At 39.3% G+C, this 21041-nt stretch overlaps 1 protein-coding gene across 1 annotated transcript in view; it reads left to right on the top strand.

The window, feature by feature from the left end:
- The window catches only part of DOCK8 (dedicator of cytokinesis 8), a 1731107-nt gene that overhangs the window by 1616087 nt on the left and 93979 nt on the right, over positions 1-21041 (top strand). Inside the window, exon 46 of the mRNA XM_044064485.1 lies at positions 3721-3864. Within this exon, the coding sequence (XP_043920420.1) occupies positions 3721-3864 (144 nt within the window). The remainder of the gene's footprint in view (positions 1-3720; positions 3865-21041) is intronic.

The following is a 21041-nucleotide window of genomic DNA, read 5'->3' as shown; positions in this document are numbered from 1 at the left end:
TCACTTTAATTTTTTGACACTTTCTGTTGTCACTTATTTGTCTACTTGTGATTTGTTTCCCATATTTTCTCCTTTCCAAAAAACTTCTGCTAATTTGTGTAAGACTGTTGCCTGAGACTTGCTTTCTTCATAGTTTAACCCATCCACAATGTTTGGATCTGATGATGTTAACAAATATGCATTCAGTCCCATGAGTGCAGAACTATGCATATAATCAATTTCAAGGAGGGGGCCATGCCTCCTTTATACCCAGGGATATATAATCATGCCATGCACTGGATTTTATATATCATTTAATAAGCATAAAGCAGATTTCTTGTTTCCCTGTCCAAATGATAAAAAACACCTTTTGCTACCAGTCCACCACACCAAAGTTGTAAGTCTGAACAGGAAAATCAAGTTCATTTATAGCTTGGAAACTACTGGTAAATGTCACCACAGTTTTCAATATTAGTTTTATTTTCCAAAATACTTGTTACTAAGCTTTGTTTTCATTTGATTGTGCTGTACTGTTGACCCTTCATCTATTCCCAGGCATTTATATACTCACTCTTGTTAAAGATCCTTTAAATCATGGTCCTCTTCCAGGTCAATATTTTCTTGATGGTTCAGTTTTTGTGGGTCGGTGGTGGACAGTAAGATGCCAGTGGCTGCAGAGCCATTATGCCCCCACATTTTTGCTACTGTCAGGTGCTGGTCTTTGTTGACTAAAGTGACAGAATGTGCCTTCCCAGTAACATTGTCTTGTTACTATTCCTTCAGCCATAAGTGTCCCAGTCCTTGAGCATGGATCCATTCCTGGTGGGCTGGGTATCCGCCTGTGCTCTTCCTATGTCCAATGACAATGAAGCTTCTATGGAAGCGGACACCACAAAAACTTTCCTGAGTGCAGGGCAGTGTTTCTTTCCCTCCAAGTTCTGGAACAGGAGTTGAGACCAGGGTTTCACCAGCTTTAGTTAGTAAGCTAGGTTGTGGTGAGATATGTGAACAAGCATGGTGGGATGCCCACAGAAACCATGTGCAGGGATGTGATACAGCTTTTGCAATAGGTCACAGAGTGTGGCATCAGACTTACAGCCATTTATATCTCTGGGAAGTGAACACACTTGTGGACTCTAATAAGTCCATTCCCAGTCCTCTGTTAGAACCAAACCTAAGGCCAAACAAGGTCGGAATGGTCAAGCTGTCCCATGAATGGGCTATACTGCAAAAACAACCTGTTTGCCCCATTAGAGAATGTGGCACACCCAGTTTTGTGTGGATCTGTAGGACAAGAGGGTGTTGAAATTTCATGCATTCATTCTTAAATGGCAGAGATGATTCCTCTTGTATTTCCCCTCTGGTCTTGCACTTTCTAACAAAATTCAGAGAAAAAAAGCCAAAGCTCATTATTGTTTATGCCATGGCTGTTGAGAAGGGTGAGTTTTCAATTACTCAAGCCCCTGGCCCTGCAAGAACCTGTCATAGTACAATGATAGGAATTCTGTAAGTGGGACAACCCTCTAGGTGGGGCAAAAGTTGGCTCCACCTTTGGGCATGATGATAGCACCATTAGAGCCTTTTTTTTCTTACCAGAGCGTCTATTGAAAGTGTTTCAGGTGATTGAAGCTACCAAAGTTATATGACACTGCTTCAACTGTTTCATTTGCAGGTGATTTTTTTTACTTTCTAAAACAAACATATCTGTTTTTTTTTTTTCTGTTGCTGTCTACCCCTAGATACTCTGTTAATCCATTCTTCTCCTCCTTGGTGAGAGTTATACATCTCATTCATTCTCTGGAGGGGTGAGAGTTATACATACTGGTATCTCAGTGTTTGACAGCACAACCTTCTGAGTCTTTGACCTTTTACATTTATTTGGATCTGGCCTCCCAAGGTACTGCTTAGGAATCTTTTCCACATTTATCCACTGCTATGACTATGGGTATTATTCAGAAAGTCAATATATATCAGATGTATACTTGCCATATCAGTAGATATGTGACAAGACCCTCTGCCATAGGTTCTTAATACACTCCCACCATCTCCACCCCTTGCTTGGGCAGCCTCTCTATCCAGCATCATTAGGTGTGTTTCCATTTAAATTGGGTAAGTAAATCATTTTATATTTGTGTTCATTTATGTTAACCAATCAGATATGCCTTCACAGTGCATGGGAGTTGAGTTGGGGAGCATAGAGGCCTGATGTGCTCAACTAATATAACATGACATCAAGACAGACACCAGTAGGTGTGTATACTCCTGGACATGAGAGCTAGAGATTATTTCAGAATTTCTGAGGACATTAAAAGTGAGAATTCCAGTAGTTATGCACTGCACAAGGTTTGCTCAAAGACTGACATGATATGTTCACATTTGTTATATTCTGCCAAATTTGCACACATGCATCCTTGCAATTTACTGTGCTGTCATAGTTCTGCAGTGATCCCATGGTAAATCCAAAAGACAGTTTTCCTTTCCTTTGAAACGGAATCTAGGCAAGGAATAAAATGGAGTTTGTTGGGCTCTCGTTCATCTTCTTATTGACCTTTTAATCAATGTTCATCAAAATCAAGTGTCAAAAATCAGACCTGACTGACAGATTAGTTTAGCTGACCCTTCATTAATCTGTTAAGGTGCACAAAACTTGTTAGCAGAAAACAAATCTGCCCACGGTTGCACAGCTGATTGAGGCTAGTGACCTTCCAGCATAAGAACTGATTTATGTAGAAGTATGACATAAACTGTTATAATGAAAACAAAATAATGATGTCTTCTTAACATTATTAAGCAATACATAGCTGGACAATCCCTGTATGATGCAAAAATAATGGATGCCACCATGTCTCACTTTGGAAACACGTAAAATTGTTTACGTACATATTGTATGTACCTATCTACCTGCGCCATATGTGGTTATGTTATTAATGTGTGATATTGTTTACATCATGTGTATGTATATGGTAATGTCAGTATGTATGACAATTAAGGCATTTATATTAGTGTTGAAGACTTGGTATACATTTGTCATGGATCAGCCAGTAAGTATGAGATAATATCATTTATACACTTGCTGCTTTTCATCCAGTTTAATCTGAATTTATGTCCATAAGTGATGTGTTAATGTCTGTATTTTATGTATTAATAGGAGATATGGTAACTTTCATTGTGTCTGGGTCAAATCATGACTGCAAATTACATACGGCTTAGTGATATCATTGCGACAGTGTGTGCCACTACTGTACTTAAATCGTAACTGTATGGCAAGATCATTAGCTGTCACACAGTCATGTTACAGTCTGGTAGTGCTTATGCTGGCTTCAAATATCACATAACTGCACAGGTAGTATGCTGGCCGAATGATGAGTCAACTACATAACGTTGTCATCCAGGTAGGCCTACTGGCACTTTATTTTGTCACACTGGGCATTATTCAAAAGGGCAATAGGAAGATGACCATGATCCTTTTCACTGCAGTAAGTATGATCACTCCAGGAAGTGTCAGGTTCCAGATCATAAAATACATTGCCATGGTTTCAGGAGGCAAGATGTGTTCATGTAATATCGAGAGAGAAATGATGAGGCCAACAGCCTATACTACTGAAAAAAGGATGAAAATTAAAATAAAATAATGGTATATTTTTAAAGTGAATTTTACTTTCTAGGAAGAATGACAGTTGGAAGTAAATTGGTGCCTTTCTTTATACAAGTTTTACATGGCTTCCTTTCTTTACCATTTAGTTTACATTGACACCCATTGAAGTGGCTATTGAGGACATGCAAAAGAAGACCTTGGAGCTGGCTGTTGCCACAAGTCAAGAGCCACCAGATGTCAAAATGCTTCAAATGGTGTTACAAGGTTCAGTGGGAGCCACTGTTAATCAGGTATTTATGGAACAGTTGGCATGTTTATGCTTTTGACATAAATCCCTAAGGATAGCTTCTGAAGTTTTTTGCTATGCATCAGTTCAGTCATTCATTCCTTTAGTGTATAGTATGAACCTATGAATTCCTTTAGTCTTGGTTATTTGCAGCTGAAATTCCATCCCAGAATATTTGTGCTGAGTGTTTTATTTCGGATGCTGTACATGGTAGTGGATTATGATACCAGATGCTATTGTTTTACTGTTCTGACAATATTTCACTTTTCTTAACATGCCCAAGTAATTTGAGGCTTTCCAAAATGCCCTTAGAAGCTTAATGTAAAAGTGAAGCCTTGTTGAAATATTACTGACATAGCAGTCTTGACTGTGCTACCCTACCTATGCAGAAATATATCTAGGGCAAAAGATGGCCAATTTCCAACTCAGCTCTTTCTTCACTCTTGTTTTAATACATTTTGAAGCACAACAGATAGGGGTACAGTCTTATACTTTCCTGGTTCTGGCCTTTTTCTTCCTTAAGTAAGAGCTAGGTTCTTTCTAAGGAGACCACTGAGAAGCCACATTACCCAATACTAGTGGGAGACTAAAATGTCCCCATGAAGAAGACTTTCTCCGGATATCCTGGGTGAAAAATAGTAATCACGTATTCAGGCATCCAGACGGTTTTTAAAGATTGCGAGGGAAGTACTGTGCATGATAGCTAAGGGCAGGCTATTGTAGAAATGGGGGATAAGATAGTTTACGTATCTGTAGTGCTGTTTTGTTTTTTCTTTGTCTATAACAGGTGTGATAGGCATGCAGTGGCTTATATAATTTAGCATTTAGAGAGATTGTGGTCTTCACAATACATTTGCTACAAATGAACTGTAACTCAGGCCAATTGTTTCTGATATTAAACGGTATACTATTAATACACTGGCTAAGGGATTTGGGCTGATTGGTTGAATACAAAACTCCTAAATGGACAAGGTAGCCAAAAAGTTGGCCATATGTCATATCAGGAGATATTTTAAACACACACACACACACACATATGCAGGAGGGCTGCTCTATGGCTGTTGCACGTTGGCTGAGGACAAATACTTTCTGAAAGTCACCCATGTCTTTTGGATACATTTTAAAACCCCAGAATTTGAAAGGGTAGCACTGGGCCATTGGTTATACTCTCATGTTAAAAATGAATCAGCACTTACGTGTTTGTGGAATAGCTCAAAGTTAGGATGGCTTTACAGGGCTCTTTCTCCGGGTATTTTATGAACTGCAAACCTTCTACTGAGTTAAGCTTAGCTCTAGCTTTTTATGAATACTGCTTTTAAGCCAATGTCACTATACCCTTTTTGTTCTGCTTTAGCTCACTGTAGTTTATCACTTCACAAATTTAAACCCTTACTATCCAGGTTGTTTGTGGCCTATGTACTGCATTTCTGATGGCCAGATGAATTTTTTTCTGCATCCTCAGAATGTTGCTAGGAGGATTTGGGTGTCACTGGACCAATCACATTTCCTACATCACTCACTGTAATTGTACTGATGTTATTGCTTACTGCTTTGCATTTGCTGCTGAAAACAGCAGAATGATTTTCACTCTTCATCTAAATGTTGATGCTGTCAGTTATAACAGACAGTGACTGTGACAAAAACACTTTGTCATCCAGTAATATGATTGGGTCAACAGTAAATATAAGACAGTCAGAGTTGCACTCTCAATATAGGAGAGAATCATAAACCATATTATATTATGGATGCATGCCTTGATAGTGGAAAAAATGTGACTGTGTGCTAACATCTAAGAATTACCACATGGTGGAGACATTTCCCAGGATAACTTCAGTGATTAGTTCCCATAATGTGTTCCTTATAGCTTAATGCAGAAGGAAAGGAAGCAAAAAGTGTGGATTATCAACTGAAGTTCGCTTAGGCAACAACAATCTCCAAAATTTGCACTCTAGGAGGACCAGCTCCTTAATCTGTTATGAAAAATTACAAAAGAAGGTAGCTAAAGCCTGAAATGCAAAGTATATAATCTCCTAACTATACAAACATATTTATTTACTTAGTTAACTGAGGCTGCACACAGATTATTGCTGTTTGTCTTCCACCTTTTTTACAGAGGAACAAATATGTTTTATATACAACCACCTTATAAGCCAGTCTCCACTGACTGCAACACATTGTTCTGAGGTTGCAAAAATCGAAAAATAAGTGCACCCTACTCATTAATTACTGGGTCTGACCTGAGCGAGTAAAACATCAGCGCATTTGTCTTTAAAATGTTTCAAATGAACAAGGAGACACATTTAGTGTGTTTCAGAAGTGATGACCCTTAATCAGGTATGGCAGTTACCACATTACATTCTTTTATCCTCGTCCTGTAAAACTGCCAGAACATATGCTGTACATGCCCTGCACTGTCCTTCACGCGACATCTCATTGTGTATACGGAGTTCCCAGATTGTTGTAACAATAGAATACTGCCTCCACCATCACCGTGACTACAGCTACACTTCTCTAATTACGTAATCTGCAATGTGCATTGTCACTTCTCTAATTACGTAGTCTGTGATGTGCATTGTCACTGTATCACCTCTCATGCTTTCAATGATCACATTAAGGCAGTCACTGCCTTAGCTAATAACACACCATTCCCTGACAAGATTATCCAGTTTCATTTTATTGTTGTTCATTACATATCCTTGGGGACTATATAATCATATCTCAATTAGCTTTTCTCATAGTTCCATATTACTTGCCCCCTACCACCACTGTCGGGCATTCTTTGGCATGTTACTCCCTCCATCTGTCTACCTCTCTCTGTATCTTTACTAGTGACCTTCATAACTTTTGCAGAATCACCATCAGTATGTATATATGAAAGAAGTATAACGCTTTACAGTACAATAACAGGGAGAGAAGTAGTAGAAGAATGTCTATTACTGTGAAAGCTCCTTGAGACTGTGGCATTTTTTCTTGAATTGCCCGAGTAAAAGGACTTGGTTTTACATTCATGTAAATTAAAAAAAATGGGGGGGCAGCAGTTTCTTGGTGCTGTCCCCTTCCTGTTTGCCGTATTACCTAATAAACATTACATCACATGATCATGCTAAGAGGGATCCCACAAATGGCCTGTTGGTGATACTGGTCATACTCATATCTTGATGCTGTTTATTGAAGGCTTCTTTGCCATTACTACAAGCAGTTTATTTGTGTCTTTCAGCTTTTCCCGGTTAGGGGTCGCCACAGCAGAACTCCAGTCCGTTAATGATTGGTAGTGGATTTTTACGTACCGGGTTACATGCCCTGATGCACAACCTTTTTCAATGAAGGCACGCCCCATTCATGTATGCCTCCACACAGAAGACGCTCTAGCGGAGAATCAAATGGGACAACGTCTTGCTATGAGGCGACAACGCTACCGCAGCACCACCACCGCAGTATATTCAATATTTTCTACAATATCTAAAGAGAAACACAAATATGTAGAAATGTTAAATTATATGATACGTGCAGTGACAGTCAAAACATGATGTATGGTGTACTGTTGTGTGTGTGTGTGTGTGTGTGTGTGTGTGTGTGTGTGTGTGTGTGTGTGTGTGTGTGTGTGTGTGTGCGTGCTGGAGCTGGAGGATTACACAATACTTTTAGCTCATGTTGTATGTTCCACAGTTGTGAACTTAAAACATGATGAATGCTCTTTGTAATATATATAAATAAATGTCTCTCTTCCTCTGTATGTTTGTGTGCTTATATATAAAGCATGATACTATGTTACATGTAAAAATGCATCTAGTTGTATGTTAAAATGTATATACATACTAAGTCAAGATGAATCTTTGTGCAAATATGCTTAATGTTGGGATTTTCTCCTCAGCCCTCCAATAAACAGGGATTTGTTCAGTTGAACGTCTTGGTAAACAAAGGCAAATAAATAACTTTTGTTCCATTGTCTCTGGTCAACCCTTTGTAGCACTCTCTTCTCATGCAGATATAGTGACATTTCCACTGAAGGGGCAAACATTATACCTAACAAAAAGATGAAAAAAAAAAGAGCCAAAAATGTCTGCAGATGTATGCATTCAAGTACATGTTTTATTAGTATGGTTATCTAAATGGAGCAGCTAAGAATTCATGTAGCAGCTGGTTATACAAAAGAACACAAGCATGTGGATACTTGTAAACCATTAAACAGTATATAGAACTGCTGAGACCAATAGTGCAGAAACGGTTCCTTCATAATCTAAGTTTGTAAATGTATAACCAGATTTAGAGTGATTAACAATGAAGTCAAAAATTGTATTGTTTATTACTGCCCTAGCCCAGTTAGGAGTGAAATAACCCAGACCACAGTTATATGATGACTGCAGCAGTGATAGAAAACTTAACATACACTGCATTTCGTTGTAGTTTTTTTATCTGGCAGAAATCCTAAGAACATTACTTCATATGGTTCATTCCCACTCTTCTCTTGTGCTTTCAGCACCTGATTTAGTTGGAAGAGGATTTTAAAGGTTTCTTTTCACAGGAGAAGGACAACTGAAGCAGTATAGGTTTGGTGGAGACAAGAAACTAGAAGTATATTGTTACCTCCGTATGACTGCATGGTATATACACCATGAGAATTCAGTCCTCATATGGCATGTCAGTCCTGACTGGAGGAATACAGTGAAATGGCCAAAGGATAGCTGTCTTATCCTGGGGGTAAGGTGAGGTAAATGCCCAGTGCCTGGATGACATCTGGTGGAGTTCAGGAGTCTTGCAGGACATCTTAGGGTAAATACATTCCACCAGACGCCTCCACATCTGGGGCAATTGAGTTGCCACAGCAAGTATGATAGTCCCAGGCTCCATGTTAGCTACTCTCCATTGAATCCCTCACTGGCTGGCCTAATATTGAGTACCACCAAGGCTGACATCCAGACAAATTAGGGGCCCAACTGGCAATGGATCACATCTGGGAGTACCCAAAAAGGAGCAATTGAGTAGAGGGTTCAGGGATGGACAAGCATGCAAACAGGGAGAACAATCTGAGGATGTGCAGGATGGGAAGAGGTTGGAGAAGGGAGAATAAAAAAATAAGAAAAGAAAGAAGCCATTTCCTTTCATAACTAAGAATTCTTAGTTATGAAAGGAAATAACTTCTTTTTTACTTGGATGAACTAACAGTGCTCTGTAGTCCAAGACACAATAACAGGATGCCAGAGACAAATGTATATACACAAAGAAAGGTCGTATTCTGTATGATCGAATGTTCTTAATGTTGAACTCAAAACACAGGCAAAAAATGTTCAAACATACAGAATATCAAATGTAATAAATCAAATCTCGAGCTAAAACATATCAAGAAAGGAAACTATTTCCTCTCCCGATATTAATACTAAAATACCCCAATAACACTAGCCTCAAATTCATTTAAGTAGTGACATTATTTTACAGGAAGGTTTTTGTTAAGGTAAGGTGTAGGTATAGGTATGGCGGAAGGGCTGTGTTAGGGTTAGCATCCATTACTAAGGAGAGCAGGGGCTCCACCTCCCTGTACCACCTGTAACACTGCCACTACACAGGACACACCTGCAAACACAAACATGCACAAGCACACAAACTAACAACACTACATCTATCCCCTTACCTAACCCTAGCACTATTCCTAAAATACACACACTCTTACATATATATACACCTATCCCTAATATATCCCCAACCATAACCCTAACTCACAAACACCCACACAAACACTCTCTCCACCTCCAACCCCACTCACCTATCTCGACAAAACATAACTTCAATATTAGTACTGCTTGGCTATCCATAGCAACAAAGTTAAACACCACAACCTGCATTTGTCAAACAAACGGATGTTTGACAAAACACAGGGGAAACCATACAAAGAAAAAATGCTGCTCAGGCATACATTCTCCTCACAGGTACTATAGGCATAGAAACAAGGGTATTGTCAAAGTGTCCATGGCACAAATGTCCACCCACCAAAAATGTTACTCATACATATTCCCACATTTAATGATATGGTGAGTATAATGAGATGGAGACCTCTACTAAAATGTTACCAGAGCACACATGGACAAGGAGGACTGTACCCAAAATATTAACAGAACACACATGGAGAAGGGGGACTGTACCCACAGTTATCATACTGTAGGAGACGACCCTTAACATTTTCAGCCACTTGCCCTAATACATGCATGCACACAGACAGTAGTCACACTGCTACTTTTTTGACTGTGGAAGTTATCACAAACGTGGCAGTGATTTATGAAAGTTATACTGTATGAAACTGAATGTATACTACTTTTAATATTAAAAGCTCTATATTCTGAAGCAATTATACTCACCCATTTGCTTTCTCACGTGCTCCAGTCTCCTGTCTATTCACTTCAATTTCTTCAGGGGTATGGAGAGAAAAACAGCACTGGGTAATATATGTGGTTTGCACTCATTAGTATGTTATATGTGTAGCTAAGCTAAGTTATATTTGCAGTATGTGATGACTGCTTTTAGCTTCATTATCCCATCAGCCAAGGAGATCAGGATTATGATGCCCCATGTTATTATAATGGTGATGCCACTGTTGCACGTGCATGAGATGCCAGTGGCATGGATGACAACCTGCACTAAATTATTCCAGGCTTCAGTCTTATACTGTGTTCTTTGATAGTCCTCCTACAGGAGCCTCTGGTTGTAATCCTGATGGAGCAGGTATTGAAAGATGTTTGTCTCCTCCATGTTATCACCTCTGCACTCCATCTCCTTCTCCAGTCATAATGTCGTACTTTGAAGAAATTTGGCCAAAAAAATTGGTATCCAAAGCAATTCTCACATGCAGTATCTTCTGCATACTAATGGGCATTGACAGGCATCTCATTTGAATGATGGATGGTGGGTTAGGATATTATATGTACTGTATTATTATAGTTCACAGTGGCGCTTTAAAGTTTAAAACATGGTAGTTCTGTATCCCTATGTGTGCCATGAAGAAAGCAGGTACTACAGTGACTTCATTTACATGAGGTTATATGTGGATCCCCCCCCTGGAGGCATGTCCTAGGCCACTTATGCACAGTGTTGCCCACAGGTACCCTGACATGTGCACAGCATCGAGGACAGGTGAGTGCAGTGCTTAGCAGGTGTGAGTAATTAAGAAACAATAATGAGCTAAGGTCTAAGCCACATACTCATCATGCCCAGACAGGTGAATCTGTACAATATAAGCAAGAGTGTAAGCAGAGACAACCATTATACTGTGGAAGAAAACATAAGCAGCAATTTCTAAACCTGCAGCAGTTGAAACTCAGAGGTCTTATTAAGGCAACATAAAGTTCTGCTTGTACAGGGTAAGTGCTTTTTTACATGTTCATTTTGTCAAGTATGCCTGCTTTTAACTGTTTTTGTACATGTTGATGTAATGTGGAATAAGTCTATCACTACTTGTAAATGTTTTGTCAAAGTGTATTGTGAGAAGCACTGCAGGAGTAAGGTAATTGTTGGGCTAAAAGCCATGCATTGGTATCCAATGGGATAGCTACTCCATGGCTCTCAAAGGACTGCAGACAAGGCCGACACATGTCCATAATTTCTTGGATACTGCCCCTATCTACATAGTACAGGTCCACAATGTTGGTTTTATGGAATCCATGAAATGTTAAAAACAGTAGGATAACCCAGTGCTTCCTTTGGTGACATTGCACATAGTTGGGCAAAAGAGCAGCTATAAAAACATCTTGGAGGTATATGCTTACTAATGCTGTGGCATGCACCAACATTCTTTAGTATTCACCAAGAAGCAAGATACCTTTATCCACGGTATTGCTGTTCATATCTCATTTTTTGCTTCTTGATGAATATGTGAAACATGGCTGAGGGTATTGACTATGAACTGGATTATGATCCTAATGCTCCTGCTACTGGTCGGCATTCAGACCGCCTGTATCAGATGTTACAAGTAGATGGCAACCCTTTGTTATGTTTCCATTTTGCTGATACTGAGAATAGTCATGAAGGAGAAGCTGTGAATATGGAACCTTTTCACAGATCATTGAAAGAACATGAGAACAGACTATATAAGTTTAAATGCTTTCAGTGGCAAAGATTACATTTTGAACCTTGTCTACATTTTAAAGTTCTACCTAGAGGGCTGCATGTATTTAAGATGCCTGCCTATGGCAACACATTTCCTAAGCTTCTGAAACACTGGCAAATGTTGAACCTTGATTTAGATTACAGTTATATGAAACTTTTGATTGACTTTTTTAAGACTACTGAAGAGATGCTGCTGGGTGACATAAATTCTTTATATCATGCATTGAACAGTAAATTCACTTCAAAAGTTCACCAACTGGCTTTAGACGAAATGTGTAGTAATGTCTCAATCTATAAACTTAGACAGAACCAGAAGCGGAAAAAGATCGAGCGAGACATTTGTGATTTTAAACCAGGCAATATTTTTCATGGCCAAGGAATAATTCACACACCAGTGTAGTGAATGAGAAGGGAGAATCCACAGATGTCAATGACTATGGTGAGGGACCCTTGAGTTTACTGAAAGCAAATGTATCTAATTGTGCCCCTGTTACATCGAATAAAGGGGCACCTAGTAAAGTACAGCAGACAGATAATGTTGAACCTGATGTTCGTAGGAAGATATTTACTGTTATTGTTTCCTCACCTCCTTCAGTTTTTCCAAGTTTGCCTGTACTTTTAAGGAGTGAAGAAATTCTCAAAACTGGGGAGGTCTGTTCACAGGAGAGGGAGAAAATGGCGCAAGCTGAAATCAATTAAACCTGATGAATGATCGATGTAACATTGTACATTTGAATCAGAGGTCCTTAATTCATAATATTTCTTCTGTCAGCTGACTCCTGATCAAGCTGTTGCGCTTGAGAAAGGTTTGTCTTTTATACTGGCCACTTGGTCAGATGTTTGTGATGTTATCTTGAACTTGAAGCTATTTGCCAGGAATGTGATGTTAAAATATTTTTTTCCACAACAGACATGTTCCCTCAGCCTTATAAAGCCCAGTACCTTTACTCCTTCCTTGCATCTGATCCTTGATGCATTTCTGAAGACCTGTGAGTTTGATATTATTAAATCCCTTATTGCTACACATAAGAGTACATTTTTTAATTTGACCCATGATGAGAGTGTAGCTTTGACTGAGCTACAAGAGATGCTATCAGTTCAGATTAGACCTGCAGATAAAGGTAGAGCGATTGTAGTCATGGACAGTAGTTTGTATTTGGACACTATGTTGACTCTGTTTTCTGATTCTACAACTGATGTAATGCCACAGAGATTTGAGGTAGATAAATTAGTCAAACATGTACATGCAATGTTTTATGATATTTTTAACAAGTGGTTTGATCAAGTATGATTTATATAAGTTTTGCTAGTCAAGCATCCGCTTAGTCCAGTAATATGTGGCCTCCCCAAAATGCATAAGGATCCAGTAAGGCCACCCTTAAGACCCATAGTTTTGGGTCATAATTGGCTTACAGAACCTTTGTCTATTTATGCTGAGAAGAAACTCAGACCCCTACTAGATAAGGTACCCTCTGTTTTGAAAGACACGGAAAGAGTTTTTGCAGACATTATCTGAATGTCTACAAGATTTGGTAGATATTTACGAATGTTATTTAGTTACTTGTGATTTATGTTCTCTGTTCACTGTGATACCAAATGATATAGGGGTTGAATTGGTTAGGCTGTTCCTTTCGAGTAAGAGTGATTACTCAAAAATTTGACTTGATTACTACTTGAATTGATCTTGGAGAACAATGTCTTCATTTTTGATGACATGTTCTATTTGCAAAAACTTGGAGTAGTCATGGATATGGTATATGCCAATAGTTATGCAAATACTGTGTTGGCTCATTGAGAGACCTCAAAGATTTAAAAGATAATCAGTCTGTTAAGTACATAAAATTTTATAAGCGTTTTGTCGACGATGTGTTTTTGTTGTAGGCAGGTTCTTTATCCTCGCTACAAGAGTTCATACTGTATCTTGGGAGTACTTCAACATTTTTAAACTTCACAGTCAATTATTCATTAGTGACTGTTGATTTTTTAGATGTGACAATAACCAAGACTGCACAAGGATGTATTAGAACTATTACATATACTAATCCCTGTAAAAAGAATAGCTTATTGTATTATACTAGTATGCACCCTCATTATATATACAAGAATGTACTTAAGGGTCAATGTACGAGGGGCTCTGGACTTAATAATGATGATGATCAATTGCACAAAGGTTTTCAAGGTTTATTTGATGATTTTGTTGACAGGGGTTACTCTGCCAATGATGTGAGAGCAACTATTAGAGATGTAAATCAAGAGAGAAAAAGCAGGGCTAGACCGTATTTTCATCCAGGAAAAGGATTGGATAATGCACTGAAAGGTGAATCTGCAACACCAGATACCATCACTACAATTCCTTTAACATATTCTAGTGGTGTGACATTGGTTTGTAATGTGATTAAGAAGAATTGGCCTATTCTATTAGCTGATTAAAAAATAAAATGTTTGGTTGGTGATCAACCGAAGTTTTGTTTTAAGAATAACAGATCACTTAAGCAGCAACTTTGCTACCAACGGAAGAAATATACTACTAAGTTATCAGAACATGCAGGGACATATCCTTGCTATTCCCTTGGTGCTTGCAAGTATATCTCTTCTCTGAATTATTTTGTTCATCCCAATACAGGCATTCACTATGCCCTAAAACTATATTCTCACTGCAAAAGCACTTATTTAGTATATTTTGCATTTTCCATTGTCTGCCCATGTTTTTATATAGGGAGGATAAAGAGATCTTTAAAACAGCATTTTCTTGATCATCTTTGTGATATACACAAGGGTAAAAGAACTAATGCCTTTGCAAAGCATATCGTCTGATGTGGTAGTATGCATGTATTTAATTTTATGGTGTTGCAGCTCTTGTCTAAAGATCTGAGGGGAGAGATTTTGTGAATAAGTCTAAATATGCGGAGATGAACTGGATTATAACCATGCACGCTGACAAGCACTCAGGTTTAATTGACGTGGTGCCTTTAAATCTGGCACTTAAATCACGTGATCTGTTTTACTGATTGAATGTTTGTTAGAAATATTTTTTTTTTAAGTTTTGTGTATCTTGGTCTGATGATGCACCATTGGACATGAAAATGCTTACCTTACATAAGTGTCACTGCTTTTTAGCTCTGTTTGTTGGGTTGTGGACCTGCCTTTATCAATGGTATTGTTGTTCATATCTCTCTATTTCTTAAAACTGAACAAGGAGAGAGAGAGAGAGAGAGACAGAGGCAGAGAGACAGAGAGAGAGACCTATTTACTTTGGTACCCCTATTACACTTGAAATTAACTGCGAAATATTTACTTTACAACATGCAGGCTATGTCATGCATTATAAAAATACTATTGTTAAGAACAAAATTTTGTTTAACTTACAGTTAATGCTTTCCTTCCTCTTACCGTCTTCTAAATGTTCTTCCAAACTTTAACGACATGAAGTACGGCATATGCTTTGGAGTTCTCTACAAGGTTAAAGTCAAAGAAGTCCAATATATCAAGGTCTTTTAGTCCTGTCATGCTTCACCAGTATAATCAATGCTTTGTAGTTCCACATTTGTTGGTCAATTTCTGAGTTGCTGGTTTTCTTCCTGTTTATCTCCATCTCCCAAATCCTGTCTTTGCTTTATTTCCAATGTCCTCATGGTTCTTCTAGTCAACACTTGTGCTTTTTTAAGCATTTTACTTTGAAATATTGGAAAATGTTTCTCTGGCACAGTCTGTCTGTGGGTTTTACTACCAGAAGAATAAGCAGCAGAATCTCTTTCTGTTTGATAGCTCACTTTTTGTTGGACAGACTTTTGTATTTCCTCCTTAGCATGTTCTGCATCAAAAATGATTTGACCTTCCAGGAAAGAATATTCTGAAAATAGCTGCATACAGCAGCTGGAATATCACATCTGCTTCTCAACATTCCCTGATTGCTAGAATAAATTTACTCCTCTTCTGTCTGGTGTACAGTGAGTAATCATTTTCCACAAACACTACCATCTCCCATTTTTACTACTTTGTCCTTCTGCCACAATTTTATCAGAATCAACACTTTCTGCTGGTAGGATTGCATCTTTACTATTAAAGGTCTAGGTTGCTTTCTCTCTCTTCTGATCCTTCCACGTTATGAACTTGAGATACTGAAATTCAAGATTTCAGTGTTTCGAGCTTATAAAGTGTTCCTATATATATATATATATATATATATATATATATATATATATATATATATATATATATATATATTTTTTTTTTTTTTTGTCAAAGTTCATTATATTATTTTTTTTTTTTTGACTCAAGCTTCAGAAGTGAGTGCTTATATAACTGATTCTATATTCATGTATCATGTAGCTATATCCAAGCAAGTTCCCATGCAGGAAATAAAAAATACCAACATCCGAAAGCAATTGCTAATGACAGGTATCACGTAAGATATTGATAAATTAAATTAAAAAATATTTCATAAAGAGAAAAATATTTTCTTTCTTCCTCACTGCGAGGCATATCAGGAATAATGCACATTTCCCTTGAAAAATATTTTTCAGCTCAGTATCTAAAGCCATATGGAACTCGGCAAACATAGATATTAACAGGTCAGATCAAAAGTAATACCAGACGCAAACTTACATTTCACATTTTCAAAGCTTCTCAGCATGTGTTGAACTAGTGATCTGGGAATATATGTGCATATGTATACTTATTAATATTATGAAGAGTATCTCACAGCAAGTTTCAAACAGAAAATAGTAAGAGGAAGCATCCCGGAGCAACTGTTTGTTCACACAGAAAATGGAAGGGTCAAGCATCCCGGAGCAACTGTTTGTTCACACAGAAAATGGAAGGGGCAAGCATCCCGGAGCAACTGTTTGTTCACACAGAAAATGGAAGGGGCAAGCATCCCAGAGCAACTGTTTGTTCACACAGAAAATGGAAGGGGCAAGCATCCCGGAGCAACTGTTTGTTCACACAGAAAATGGAAGGGGCAAGCATCCCGGAGCAACTGTTTGTTCACACAGAAAATGGAAGGGGCAAGCATCCCGGAGCAACTGTTTGTTCACACAGAAAATGGAAGGGGCAAGCATCCCGGAGCAACTGTTTGTTCACACAGAAAATGGAAGGGGCAAGCATCCCGGAGCAACTGTTTGTTCACACAGAAGATGGAAGGGGCAAGCATCCCGGAGCAACTGTTTGTTCACACAGAAAATGGAAGGGGCAAGCATCCCGGAGCAACTGTTTGTTCACACAGAAAATGGAAGGGGCAAGCATCCCGGAGCAACTGTTTGTTCACACAGAAAATGGAAGGGGCAAGCATCCCGGAGCAACTGTTTGTTCACACAGAAAATGGAAGGGGCAAGCATCCCGGAGCAACTGTTTGTTCACACAGAAAATGGAAGGGGCAAGCATCCCCGAGCAACTGTTTGTTCACACAGAAGATGGAAGGGGCAAGCATCCCGGAGCAACTGTTTGTTCACACAGAAATGGAAGGGCAAGCATCCCGAGCAACTGTTTGTTCACACAGAAAATGGAAGGGCAAGCATCTCGTAGCAACTGTTTGTTCACACAGTCAATGGAAGGGGCAAGCATCCCGGAGCAACTGTTTGTTCACACAGAAAATGGAAGTGGCAAGCATCCCGAGCAACTGTTTGTTCACACAGAAAATGGAAGGGCAAGCATCCCGGAGCAACTGTTTGTTCACACAGAAATTGGAAGGGGCAAGCATCCCGGATCAGCTGTTTGTTCACACAGAAAATGGAAGGGGCAAGCATCCCGGAGCAACTGTTTGTTCACACAGAAAATGGAAGGGGCAAGCATCCCGGAGCAACTGTTTGTTCACACAGAAAATGGAAGGGCAAGCATCCCGAGCAACTGTTTGTTCACACAGAAATGGAAGGCAAGCATCCCGGAGCAACTGTTTGTTCACAGAAAAATGGAAGGGGCAAGCATCCCAGAGCAACTGTTTGTTCACACAGAAAATGGAAGGGGCAAGCATCCCGGAGCAACTGTTTGTTCACACAGAAAATGGAAGGGGCAAGCATCCCGGAGCAACTGTTTGTTCACACAGAAAATGGAAGGGGCAAGCATCCCGGAGCAACTGTTTGTTCACACAGAAAATGGAAGGGGCAAGCATCCCGGAGCAACTGTTTGTTCACACAGAAAATGGAAGGGCAAGCATCCGGAGCAACTGTTTGTTCACACAGAAAATGGAAGGGGCAAGCATCCCGAGCAACTGTTTGTTCACACAGAAAATGGAAGGGCAAGCATCCCGAGCAACTGTTTGTTCACACAGAAAATGGAAGGGGCAAGCATCCCGAGCAACTGTTTGTTCACACAGAAAATGGAAGGGGCAAGCATCCCGAGCAACTGTTTGTTCACACAGAAGATGGAAGGGCAAGCATCCCGGAGCAACTGTTTGTTCACACAGAAAATGGAAGGGCAAGCATCCCGAGCAACTGTTTGTTCACACAGAAAATGGAAGGGCAAGCATCCCGAGCAACTGTTTGTTCACACAGAAAATGGAAGGGGCAAGCATCCCGGAGCAACTGTTTGTTCACACAGAAAATGGAAGGGGCAAGCATCCCGGAGCAACTGTTTGTTCACACAGAAAATGGAAGGGGCAAGCATCCCAGAGCAACTGTTTGTTCACACAGAAAATGGAAGGGGCAAGCATCCCGGAGCAACTGTTTGTTCACACAGAAAATGGAAGGGGCAAGCATCCTGGAGCAACTGTTTGTTCACACAGAAAATGGAAGGGGCAAGCATCCCGGAGCAACTGTTTGTTCACACAGAAAATGGAAGGGGCAAGCATCCCGGAGCAACTGTTTGTTCACACAGAAAATGGAAGGGGCAAGCATCCCGGAGCAACTGTTTGTTCACACAGAAAATGGAAGGGGCAAGCATTCCAATGGAATTACTGTGACAGTAAGTGCAATACAAATTTCAGACAATGATTTTAAAAAGAGGGGAAAAATATGCATTTATTCTTATTCTAGGGCACCCTAGGATTATGCAAATTTCCTGTAAAAAGCAATAGTCTTTTTGAGAACTAATGTAATTTGGAGGCCAAAAAAGAGCTTTTTCCATTTTTTCAAGCCAAACTAAAAAATTTAAGAAACAGACATCTGTTTTCCTTTCTTTAAAAAAGGTCATCATTGAGTCAGCTGTTTTGGTGAATATGATGCCTGAGACCCAGGCAACATGAATTTAAATAGTGGTTTGGGCACCTGTTGTAGCTGGCAAGGAGGTGAGAGGAATGACAAGCCTCTGCCTGCTGACCTCCTTCTGGGTGTTGGACACAGTTGTATGGACAGGCAAAGACCAAGGCATAGAATTGCAGCTGGACTAGTTTCGTGGCCAAGGATGGGAGACATTGCCACCTAAATGAGAGTGGGGAAGCTCCCTAGACAATGCCTTGTTTGCATAACAGTGGCCTACAACAGATGTGTCAGTGTGTTGGGGTAGTGCATCCAGCGCTGAAGCCAGTACCTCCGCATAGCAGCTATAGTGGCTGTCTGGTCCTCCAACCTCTTGCATAAATTCATATCATGTGGCTATGGAGAAGAGATGGCACCCTAGCTTTGAGTGTGTGTGGGGGAGTTGTGCCAGTTAATGCTATTAAATATAATAAATACATGTAGATCAAAGTTGACTAGGGGCCTATATGGGACACTGTACTGCCACAGAAGAAGTACAATTTCAAGTAACTATAATAATGAACTGCAGTTTAAAAAAGTCAACATTCTGCTTGGGTGCTTTGGACTTAGGTTCTGTAATGGGTGCTTATATAGCACACATGCAGACATCATGAAAGCAATCTCAAAACACTTTTCTATGCAGGAAATAGAATGGCTATTTATTCTCAATGCATGACATCTTGGAAATTATGCAGATTTTCCATAAAAAGCAATAAACATTTCCAAACTCTATAGCTAAAACACTATAAAAGCTAACTACCTTTTAGTGCTACTAAGTCAAACAGAAGCAATCAGACATAAGAACTGTTTGCCTTTATCAAAGCTCTTCAGTTTGGCTAGGTACGCCTGTCACAAGTCACAGAACTGTGTACTTGTAGTGCAGGGGTTACATATAAACACCATGGGAACTGTCTCAATGCAGGTTTTCAAGCCAGAAGCAACATGAACACACGCCCCATTGCTTCATAGCAGAATGCCTATGGTTCCATGTCAGTACAAAGAATAATGATGATCAAAGCACACATGATCAGGAGGTCAGAGGTTATGTTAACTGTTTTATGTAGCAAGGTACATTGTTAAATGTGATAAACTGTAAATGTACTTAGCCATTGTATGACATAAACCATTTGTATTCAGTGCTGGGACAGAGAGAAAGTATCCATGTGCTGTCCATGGAATATGAGGTGTCCTGCTGTTTCATGTATGACACTGCATTAACCTCTACTCTTATAGCACTTTCTGTATTCTTAGTTTTAAAACATAAATTTAACAAAGCTCAAACTCATCACAGAGTAGCTGAACAAGCCTGTTTCTTACTCTCTGTGCACTACACTAGTTATCAGTATGAAAGGATGTGATGCTTCTACAGAACGCAAGGTTAGCTGATATATTAAAGAGTAATTGTGTTCATACTAGCAGCACAGAAAGAATTCCAGAGTAGTCGTAGGGTGGAGTGGTCATAATGAGTAAGTCTTAATCATAGAAACAGGAACTGTGGAGCAGCAAAAGATACAGAATGAAAGGTATTTGCAGTACAGTGTCTTCCTGGATTAATTGTATTAGCTTAGGTACAGCCAGAATAAAAATACTAACTATATGAGAACGCTCACCCTGTGAAGTCACAGAGATGGCATTTTTTGCAACACAGCTTTAGGGATCAGACGTTAAACAAAGCGCAACTGGAGTTTGGAGTGTTCTGCAAGAGGTACCGGTCAAGTCTGTAACACAAATATAACTTAAGGAAACTTTGAGGCATAATTTAGTAATATATATGGATACCTTCATTGATAAAATGCAATTTGAAAAGGTTTTCATTTTGAATAATGTAGTTTATGCATTGCCTAGACTTCCTTTGAATGTGATCTGTTGCCCATGTGTCCTGTTTATCTTTTTCATAGTAAAACTTGTCCTGGCTTTACTT

This window comes from Protopterus annectens, chromosome 2.part2, assembly GCF_019279795.1.
Source record: "Protopterus annectens isolate FY-2018-M chromosome 2.part2, PAN1.0, whole genome shotgun sequence".
Taxonomy (NCBI): Eukaryota; Metazoa; Chordata; order Ceratodontiformes; family Protopteridae; genus Protopterus; species Protopterus annectens.
Note: the sequence above shows the minus strand (reverse complement) of the source record. Positions and strands in the feature narration are given on the sequence as shown.